Source organism: Primulina tabacum, chromosome 3, assembly GCF_025594145.1.
Source record: "Primulina tabacum isolate GXHZ01 chromosome 3, ASM2559414v2, whole genome shotgun sequence".
Lineage (NCBI taxonomy): Eukaryota > Viridiplantae > Streptophyta > Magnoliopsida > Lamiales > Gesneriaceae > Primulina > Primulina tabacum.
This window is the reverse complement of record NC_134552.1, coordinates 1,846,742-1,857,290: the sequence shown is the minus strand read 5'-3', so window position 1 is coordinate 1,857,290 and position 10,549 is coordinate 1,846,742. Positions and strand designations below refer to the sequence as shown.

General features: G+C 35.6%; 2 protein-coding genes across 5 annotated transcripts; both read left to right on the top strand.

Moving 5' to 3' along the window:
• The first annotated feature begins 1,797 nt into the window (after positions 1–1,797).
• On the top strand, positions 1,798–3,805 carry LOC142539230 (protein FAF-like, chloroplastic). Of its 2 annotated transcripts, none has more exons than XM_075644526.1 (2): positions 1,798–1,989; positions 2,139–3,805. In XM_075644526.1, the coding sequence occupies exon 2, from the start codon at positions 2,169–2,171 to the stop codon at positions 3,642–3,644; it is 1,476 nt and encodes a 491-aa protein (XP_075500641.1). In that variant the 5' UTR covers positions 1,798–1,989; positions 2,139–2,168; the 3' UTR covers positions 3,645–3,805. The 2 variants fall into 2 exon arrangements, with proteins under 2 accessions (XP_075500641.1, XP_075500640.1); XM_075644525.1 differs by having other exon boundaries at positions 1,799–1,977; positions 2,126–3,805.
• A 1,229-nt stretch (positions 3,806–5,034) lies between these two features.
• Positions 5,035–9,360, top strand: LOC142539229 (J domain-containing protein spf31-like). 3 transcript variants are annotated; one of them, XM_075644523.1, is made up of 10 exons: positions 5,087–5,207; positions 5,281–5,363; positions 6,076–6,166; positions 6,262–6,322; positions 7,421–7,498; positions 7,855–7,928; positions 8,283–8,396; positions 8,473–8,580; positions 8,932–8,999; positions 9,065–9,360. In XM_075644523.1, the coding sequence occupies exons 2-10, from the start codon at positions 5,305–5,307 to the stop codon at positions 9,213–9,215; spliced, it is 804 nt and encodes a 267-aa protein (XP_075500638.1). In that variant the 5' UTR covers positions 5,087–5,207; positions 5,281–5,304; the 3' UTR covers positions 9,216–9,360. The 3 variants fall into 3 exon arrangements, with proteins under 3 accessions (XP_075500639.1, XP_075500637.1, XP_075500638.1); XM_075644524.1 differs by lacking the exon at positions 5,281–5,363 and having other exon boundaries at positions 5,035–5,207; positions 8,932–8,970; XM_075644522.1 differs by lacking the exon at positions 5,281–5,363 and having other exon boundaries at positions 5,035–5,207.
• Positions 9,361–10,549: the final 1,189 nt, after the last annotated feature.

Below are 10,549 nucleotides of genomic sequence, written 5' to 3'. Positions count from 1 at the left end.
CTCTTCATACATATCCTGCACACATTCAAATGTGAGTTCATCAGAATCAGTATCCTATATTTCATGATTACCTGAGTCATTGTGAAATTTAGCATTAAGACACAAGGATTTTGAAGTGGTGTTGCGGCCCGATGTTACAACACCAGAGGCAACACCGTGCGGGTTGACTTGCAGCCAGTATTTTTCCTTCAAAACAGCAGTGTTTGTGGATAGTACGTCCATTGGGATTCTGTTAAATTTCCTTAAAAAAAACAACAATAAACCAGAATCAATCACTTAGTGTATCAAGCGTTGGCTCTGATACCACTTGTAAGGAATTGTTGTTCATAAACGTACATGAAATAAATTACAAACATTATAATGTGTGTATCAGAAAGTTAGTGTTGTGCTCTGGTGTTGTTAACACGAGCACACAACATGCAGCGGAAATTAAGTATTAACACACAAATATAACTTTAATAAATAAACACAAGTTTTAAATTATGCACAAGTACGAATACTTGTGCGATGTCTCATGGCAAAAATTTCACTAGAAAAATATGTAAATCGTTTACACTAAAACAATACTAGTGAGAAAACAAAACCAAATTCTTTGACATACCAAGGAATTAAAAATGCATCTAAATAAACCATATAAAGACTAGATGCATAAAACAAAAAGCGTGTTGCTTAAAACCAAACGAAGACACTCTTCGATCAACACTATGCGTCAGTGTTGTTCTTGAGTGTTGGCAACACCAATCGGCAACACGGTATATGTGAATCAATCACACAAAGTCTTCAACATTAAAAATATTCTTCAGTAATCTCTGTAAAAGGACTATGCACTAAGTCCACGAAAAACCACGCAGAGATCACACACGAGAAAGCTCACGAAGACACAAAAGAACACTCTTCGTGCAACCCCACGAAAATCTTTTCTCTCTCAAAACTTCTTTTCTCTCAAAAGCTCATTCTCTCACCAAGAACCCTTCTGTATGAGTCCAAGACTATTCATACTTATATCCATGGCTTGACCTAAAAGATATTCCATAAAGAGTCCTACAAAAAATGGAAACAATATTTTCATTAGTTATAAAACAATTTCAAACATAGATAAAATATCTTGGAGATAAAAATCGTATTAAAAACAAATCCTATAATATCTATAGATAAATCAATCAAGATCTTATCATCTAGAAATAAATCAAGCAAAATATTGTAATCTAGAAATAAATCAAATAAAATCTTTTAGTCTAAAAAGTAACAAAATAATAAAAGAATAAAATATTCCTTTCATATATATATATATATATATATATATATTCATATTATGCATTAGGGTGTTTAACCTTAATTAATTTGAACCTCTAAATTTTATTCATATGAAAAGCTATTTTTTTCCCAAAATTCTAATTTTATATCCGATGACTTATAAAACATCTGAAATTAAAATATAAAATTTCGAGACCGAGTCATAACAAGTCCCCAACTCAAAAGATAAAAAATATGATTTTATATATAAAAAAGACTCCTACTAGTACAACTTTTAACAAATTATTAATATATAAAATTTATGACTATTTTCAATCAAGAGTGATTGCCACTACTTGGTGTAAAATAATGAATCTTTAGAGAGTGTTCAAACAACACAAACAATTATAATATAGTAAAAAAGAAAGAATCATGGTAAAAACGCGAAATGACAGTAGCGATTACAGTTAAAAAAAAAAAACGAGGAATCCGAAAGCGCGCTAAAAATGAAGTACGTCAAGTTTACAGAATCCAGTGAAAAAAGGTGTTTTCATGGTGGCGTAGGGGTGTAGGGTCCATAGCCAGATTCCCATAAGCTCCTACAAATACTGAATTCCTTCCCTTTGCATTTGCAATCAAGCCAAATTTCTCACAGCCTCTCGCTGTTACGCTATCATCTTCATAGCGTATCCATTTTCTCAATCTGTGCAAAGACCCTTGGATACTGTTTTTGGATTGATTGAGGTATGATTGATTGTTTCAAGATATTTATGTCATTGGTACTGATTTTGCTTGCATTTGTGGTTGAAATGCTGATTTTTTATCTGGGATTTTGTTTTGTACATCTTGTTTATCATCCGAACAATAGCGGGAATTATACTGATTTCTGTAGAGGGGAAATCCAGCAATCGGTTTTGATCTTCAATTGTGAAGATATGCCGATGAGGAACAAGAGTTTTCATTACCTTTCTTCTTCTTCACCGATAAATGAACTCGAGGAGGAGTCACCAACAAAACAAGGCATAGGCACTATTCTTACCTTAGATTGTGAGAGAACTAAAAATTCCTCTTTGAGAAGAACTCTATCGGCCGACATGTCTTCCAAGAAGTGGCTTGAACAAAACGGCTTTTTCTCCCGTGTCAAGAAGATTGCATCCTCTGGGGAACTAGGTAATTCGGTAGAGTCTTCGTCCGTCTCATCATCGGAAGATGAACAAGGATACGAAAAATATCCGGGGCAAGATGAAGTTTGGGCGTCGATTTTGTCGCATAAAGTGCGAAACGGGATTCAAAAGCCAGAGCAGATGGATGTTTGGGGTTCAATTCTGGTTCAAAAGAGTGAGGATTGTTCTGGTGTTCCACCACCTTACGTCCATCCACTCGTGAAGAGATCAAGCATCACTTTGAGCGAACAAAGTCTTGATATGTGTACTGAATGTATTGGATCAGAAACTGGATCGGATGGATTTTGTTCAGAAATTCTGAGTGATGTAGGCCAAGAAGAGGTGAAAGAATTGAACTCTGTTGGAGATTTCCATCTCCCAAATTCTAGAAAAGCAATGGCCACTCCTTTACCGCCCCCACTATCTTTCATTTCTAGTGATGGTGCTTCGATTTACATGCGATCCCACCGCAAGAACGGTAGGTTGATTCTTGAAGCTGTGTCTGTTCCTCCTTCAAGAAACTGTTTTCAAGCTCATAGAGGAGATGGACGCCTTGTTTTATCGTTTATGGATGATCACACCCTACAAGAAGGTAGCAAGGATATGGAGGATAATGAAAGTTGGATTGATGAAGTGTTTGATAATACGGAAGCAGCTTTTGATCAAGGAATGGAGGAGATTGCGGATAGTGGCAGTTGTGATGGTGGTGAGGAGGAGGAGGAGGAGGAAGAGGAACGGGTGGCAGAGGAGAAGTTTCAGGTTAACAACGCCGGGAAAGTAGTGCAGTTTGTGGCTGATCAGAGCTCCACATCATTGCCAAGATTGGTAAGTGTGCAGAAATCAAGCCTAATGATGAAAAACATGATGAGATTAAGGAACAAAACAATGAACTCGGAGGCTGAGGTGCCGGTGGAGGAGCTCCAAATTCCTGAGCCTCTCCCACTGCGGCCTCGGGTTCCTCGTTCAATCTCATATCCGCAAATCCCCCCTTCCTCATTCAACACTTACGAGTACTTCTGGCGGAACAAGGCCGCCGTTTGTGATGGTGTCGTCAACTCCATTATCGCCACCACACAGTCCACACCCCTCAAAACCAACAACAATTGCAAGGCAAAAGGCACAAAGAGTCAAGATTTGGTGCTAATGAGAGGAAACAAGACAGAGTATTTTGTTCCATATTCGAAGGGATGCAAGGAGTTTCCAAGATCTTTGCTAGTATGGGAGCCATGTAGCATTGTCACATCCTAATTGTTTAGCCAAATCATTAGTCCCTCTGCATTGGAATTGCCTATCTTTAGTAATGAAAACTCCAATTTCAAAGCAAATGGTAACATCGATTGTGGTTTGTCTTACATAGACACAAGTGTCGGCAGACATAAATAAAAAAATAAAAAATTAACTTTGCTCAACTATTTATTTTTTTTTAGAGTAGTGAGACGGGTCAGTCAACTCTACTGATATTCACAAGAAAAAGTAATACTCGTAGCATAAAAGTAATATTTTTTCATGGATGACCAAAATAAAAGATCCGTCTCACAAATACGACCCGTGAGACCGTCTCACACAAGTTTTTGCTTTTTTTTTAAATGATATACTCTCTCCAAAAATTAATGTATGGTACATACATAACCGTAACTTTCCATATGAATAATTCACAAAAGCCCTCACCTTCGATTTTAAAGAAAATTTGGGATATACAGGAATGTATAGTGAACAACAAATCCACAATTAGATGGACGGAATGATTGATTAGGAGTTCGAAGTTTGCAGCAAAGGATTTACCAAACACAACCAACTCAAGAACTAATGAATCAATTATACTATGCCTAATTTTTAAAAACCGTGCACGCCTAAAACCGTGCACGAATGGGACAAATATGTCTAAATTTTAAAAACATGGGTTTTAAATAGCTTTAATTATTGATATGAGATTTTATGTTTTTTAAATTATTTTATAGGGGTGATAAATGTAATTTATCTTAGACAATTTAGTGAATCTTTTATTAACAATTGCTTCGGAGTTGGACCTCATTCATTACTTGCGTGGTAAACGAATCGAATCAGTTTGCGAGCTTTTCGAGTCGATTCGGAAAATATTTGATTCATATTCGAACTTATTGAACTCGAGTCGAACTCGTTCTTCGAAACTTTTTTCAAATCGACTCCAGTCAAAACTATTTTGTTTGATAGTTTGCGAGCCGCTCGTGAGTTTTAATATTTTATAAATATAATATTGTTATATTTAAAATATATATACATTTCTAGCCTTTCAAACATCATGATCTTATGAAATTCATTCTCGAACTTTTATATCGGATCAATAGTTCAAATAGCTCGCGAATAAGTTCGAATTTTCGAGCCGAATATGAACTTTATTTTGAGTTAAATTTGAACCAAAAAAATGTAAAATTTCGAACTTCAAATTGAACTCAAACTCGATATACTTAATTCGAGCCGGATTCAAATTTTTACTAATATTCGACTCGATTCGATTCGATTCATTTATACTCCTATTCAGAACCTCAAAAGCCCAAATAGAATTAGATGTTACGAGGAGTTTATTTTGGGCCTAGTTCTGAACCCCCTCCAAGCCCAAATGTTATACATAGTAGTTGGATGGGTCAATTGTCCAAATCTCAAGGCAAATAGGCCCATTTATTGGAGGCCTCTACTAACTACCTGTTCCATAAGAAAAATCCCGATGGGCGAGACTGCCACCTCCGCCGCTGCTCCGACACCTGACGAAGATCAGCTGCTTAAAAATTTCCTCGCGGAAGTAAGCGAGGTCGAGCGTGACAATGAAGTTAACAGGTTATTTATAATGACTTATAAGTATCAATTTCGTAAAATTATTTTATTTTAATTTGTTTCCATTGTTTTGTAGTTATAGGTTTGTGTTTATCTGGATATGTGTTTGATTGAAATGACGGTGAAGAGGCAAAGAAATGTCAGAGAGGAATTTTGTGGTAATTTTTTAGGTTTCATGGCTATATAAATTGATGTGCGGCCGTGTTAGCGTGTGTAATTTTTAGATTATTTTTTGGGTGATACACAATGATTAGGTTTTGATGATTCGACCGTAAAATTGGGAATCATTGAATCCATTTATGCAAATAAAGGTAATTTGTGAGTAAACACGACCGTTGAGCTTTAAAATGCAGAGGTATAGGTGAGTGCCATTTGTTGCTGAGAAAAGTTTGGTTAAGGCAATATACTTATCACTCTATCCTGTTTGATGACATGTATTTTTAATTTTCTTCATCATGTAGAGTCTATTGATTGACCTTGTGTCGTGAATGGTGTTCAATTACAACTATAAAAAAAGTTAAGTATCAATTACTCTATTGGATTATTCTATGCTATATCTGAAGTATTTTTTCCATGTATGTGGTCAAATGTTAGTTCTTGGATTATCAACATATATGTCAATTTCAATAAAAATGTGAGGGCTCGTAGACTAATCAGACTCTACTTGGGACTCCCTTTAAGAATAAAATATTCGTGAAAACCTTTTTGGTTTCTTTAATAAACTCTCTTCCTTCCCTTCTTTTTTTTAATTCCTTTTATTTGTTATTTTTGCATATGCAACTGGCACAGGACCAAATGTTCCATACTAATAAACTGGACTTAAATCAGGTTTTGCAACCTATCTTATCTTGTTAATTCTTGGCTTCTGTAGGATTCTTTCATGCTTCAAGTTAAATTCATTTGAACATCTTAACCTACCATTTGATTCATCACCAGATGATGTAAAAAAGCAATATCGCAAGGTGATCTTTTGCATTTACCAATCTATTCAACTATATATTATTATTATCTTTGATTTTGATGAAGGGAGTTTTAAGGTTATTTTCTCCTCTTTCAGTTATCTTTGCTAGTTCATCCTGATAAATGCAGACATCCACAGGCAAAGGAGGCATTTGCTGGTAACAAACTCTGACCCAAATATGTAATTTTCTGCATGCAACATTTTACACTTTTATGCATTTGGTGACGAGTTTGTTTCATAGCTTGATTCTTATTCTACATTTCATTGGTTTTATAGAAGCATTATTGTTATGGTAGTTTGTTAAGATGGTATCTATTGGAAATAACTTGAATACTCTATGCCCATAGGATCCTGTTAACCCATTTGCTTCATGTAACATTATATACCAACTACTTTTTTGGCAACATCAGCATCCCCGAGGTTTGGTCTTGTTCGATAATAACGACAGTACGACAACTCCATGATCCTTGAGGTATTTGGGGTGTGTAGTAGTTCTGGCACATAATATTAGTAGAACAGGACTTAAAAGATTATAAAGTTGAATCTTTCATTTTGAGAAAAAGTGAATGCTTTCGAAATTTTTTTCATAAAATTTGAATTTTTTTATTTAACGTGAATGACTATGTCTGCTCATTCTTCTCTAATTCCCCCTAAGTAGTTAGTATTTGGTCTTTTTGGTGGAAACAATTTTCGTTCTAATTATATGCTTATAATGGCACCATGGGAGGAACTATGGCCGTGTTTATTATAAGCTCCCTCATGTGAAATATGGCTTGTGTTTAGTATAAGCTCCTTTGTGTTTAGTGATTTACTATGTTGTTTGAAAATGATCCATTCCTTCACCCTGTTTTGAGCCTAATTTATATTTGAGGATGTCTAGATTTCAGTATAGAGGAAAATTCTGTATTTCATACAAGGGAATTTAATAATTTTACAATTGGAGTATCACTGCAGATTTATATGTTTCCATGGTTTCTTGTTCGATTGTGAAGCTCCCGCTTAAGAAGGTGGATAAGGTTACCTTTTTCATGGGATTTGGCAATCATCTTTTAACTAGAAAGCAGTTTATATCAGTTCTCCTATTATTTCTCAAACAATGTGTTGTAACATTTTGTGGGTTATTTTTTTTGGTTAAAAATCACTGCATACTTGGAGCTTACTTGGTTTATCAAATGAAGGTTTGGTGCTCTGGTAAACTTCATGCTTAGAATTTTGATTCACATATTTCTTTGAAATTATTTTACCTACCTTGTAGCCTTGGCTAAAGCTCAACAATTACTACATGACCCACAGGAGAGGGAGTATCTTTTGAACCAAGTTAATTCTGCAAAAGGTTTGTGCTTAAGCTTCTTTTTTCTTAAGGACCTATTTCCTCCAATTTTTCTTGCCTATATATAGTTATTTAAAAATATGATTATTTTATTATACCGAAAAAATTGTTTTTAAAATTAAAATTGCTTGCGGTTAGCTTCAAATAAAAAAAATCTTGTAGCTTGATATTTAGTTCTACGAGTGGATCAACTACCAATTCACATTTTTCTCTTTCGCATCTAATATTTTTGCTGCATTCTTTCATGGAAGGTCTTTTATGATTATAGTATAGAGCTATGAATTTCTGTCATATGCTTATAAATATGACCTTTCTGCAGTACATCTGTAAAGCAGTTATCTGTTCTTAATGTATTGCAGAAGAACTTAGAGCAAAGAGGAAAAAACAGTTGAAAAAAGACACTGCTACCAAGTTAAAGTCATTAGTAGGCGAGGTAAAGGTTCCATTTTTTGCATCCACTTTCTTGATAATTCTTGGTGCATGTGTTGTTAATAGTCCCCTGTCCGGTGAAATTTGCAGAAATAATATTTCCTTCTTCTTTCTGTGGATGTCTTTTTCATTTCTTCACCTTCCATCCCATTATTTGTTTCTGTTGATATGTGATCTTTAATCTTTTGGTGGGTTTGACCTCATCTTTTTCCCGTGCATCACACTGTTTGCTTCTGCTAAAATGTGAATGAAAATACATATATTCCCTTCATGATTGAAATTTGAACTTAATATCAGTTGATATGCATGCAGGTGAAGAACAGATTATAAGTTTCCATACTTTTTAATAATGATGCAGGGAAAGTATGAACAGGAATATGAACGATCAGATGAATTCCAGCAGCAGCTCAAGTTAAAGGTTCGAGAACTCTTAACGGATCAAGAATGGAGGAGAAGGAAGATGCAAATAAGGGTACGCTGCATAACTTTTTCTGTGCTGATTGCTATAATTTCTCTCTTCACATCCATGCTGTCTTTGAAACTTGTAGATATCAGAGGAGGAAGGTAGATTAAAGAAAGATGTGGAAGAAACTAAAGAGTTGTGGAAACGGAAGCGTGAACACGAGGAGCAGTGGGAAGGCACAAGAGAGAATCGGGTTTGTTGTTTATACATGTCATCTGACATGACGACACTTGTTAGGCGTGTAGAAAGATGGATGGATAGGTCGAGAAAAGTGAGAATGAGAATGTATTTTAAAGTCTGGTGATTTTCAGTCATGAACATCAAGCTACATTATCGATATTATACCCCTCCTTTGAGCTTGAAATTGGAAGTACAAGTGCCTGTTGGAAACTCTGAGAAATGGAGTGTGGACACAGTTTCGTTAAAACCAGCCCCGTGATGAAAAGTTGAAGACACCAACTTTTTAGTTTATTGGTTTCATTATGCACTAAGAACCTCGTTTTCTTGTACTAACATTGCTAGCAGCTGATTTGGGATCTTTCAGGTTTCCAGCTGGAGGGACTTTATGAAGGGTGGAAAGAGGGCAAGATTTCTCTGTTTCATTTTGTTACAGTAAGATGTATTTTTTATCTGAACCCCAAAAGTGCAAGTTGATGCAATTTTTTCGACATTTGTAGGTTAAGAAAGGCAAGCTTCGACCTCCAAAGCTCAAGACAGAGGATCCGAATAAATCCTATGTCCAAAGGCCGGTGCAACGGTGAACCAAGGCTTTTATTGTCGATCAATCAACTATATTGTTGGCACAAAATCTGTGAAGGCATAGTTTGAGCAGGGTTGGTGTATGGCGTTCAATTGTATCTGTTATAGGCTTAAACTTATGCTAATACAATCAATCGTAGTAGTTGAAGCACCAGTAATTTCAAGTTATCTGAAGCTCAGAGCACGATTGGACTCGAAAAATGATCTCTTATTTGAACCAAGAACCAAATTGTTTTACGACGTACTAAGCGGAAACACAAAATTGCAGGAGGTGAATGACCAAAGAATTCCCAAAAATTCAAATATCAAAAGCCAACACTCTTCAATTATTCAGAAAGTTTTAGTGATAAATAGGTAAAGTTGTGAAAGCATTTTAACCATAAACTTCATTTGCAAATTGAATGTTCATGCTCAATGATAGCTAGTTGAGAAGCACACTGCGAGGATTGCCTCTGACAGTGTGATACATCAGACCATAGTTTAAGGGGAGAGTATGGTTGATAGCGCGTTATCCAGAGAGGATCCGAGCCAGTCAGTATATATGCGGTAGGTGAGCCGAGTGTTCCAGTCACTTGTACTAGCACATATATGGCCCAGAAAACACCACCACCAAAGAAACCAAAAGTTCCCGCAAGAGCCTATGCACCACTAGGAAGCGAGGAAAACGGCCCAACTGCAATTATAGAAGGTGCTGTCAATTTACTTTCAAAAATCAGGAAAGTTTTATTTGACCATGGGTCCACACATTCTTTCGTTTCTCCTATTTTTGTTCATGATTTTTCATTGCCATCAGAACACTTACCTCATCACCTAGAAATCAGTCTGCCAATGAGAAGTAAGGTAACCTCAGACATCATCACGATATCATACTAGGCATGAATTGGTTGTTTATGCGGCAAACTCAGTTAAATTTTTACACACAGAAAGTGACACTTGTAGGTCTCACCTCATCAAATTTCAATGGTACCAATAATCACCAAAGATCCGTAGAGATATTGTCTGCTTCTCAAGCTAGGAAAATTAAGAGAACAGGAGGGCAATAATTCTTACCTTGTATCATAAACAAACCAAAAGAGCAGTCTAGGATATCAGAAATTCTAGTTGTTCAAGAATTTCATGAAATCTTTCCTGAAAAAAAATCAGTTCCTTCCCCCCTGGTCTAGATATAAAATTCACTATTGAACTCACTCCCGGAGCCACCCCAAATCCAGAACCCCTTATAGAAACGGTATCTGCTGATCTGATTTAGTAGCCTGATTTAATGAAATTTATTAATTTAAATTTAATTGGAAGTATGAAAAATAATAATTAGATGATATAAAGAATGGTAATTAATCATTCAACACTCCACCTAAATCTTTACACTACTAATTAAAGCTAAACCTATTAGCATAATGGTGAAA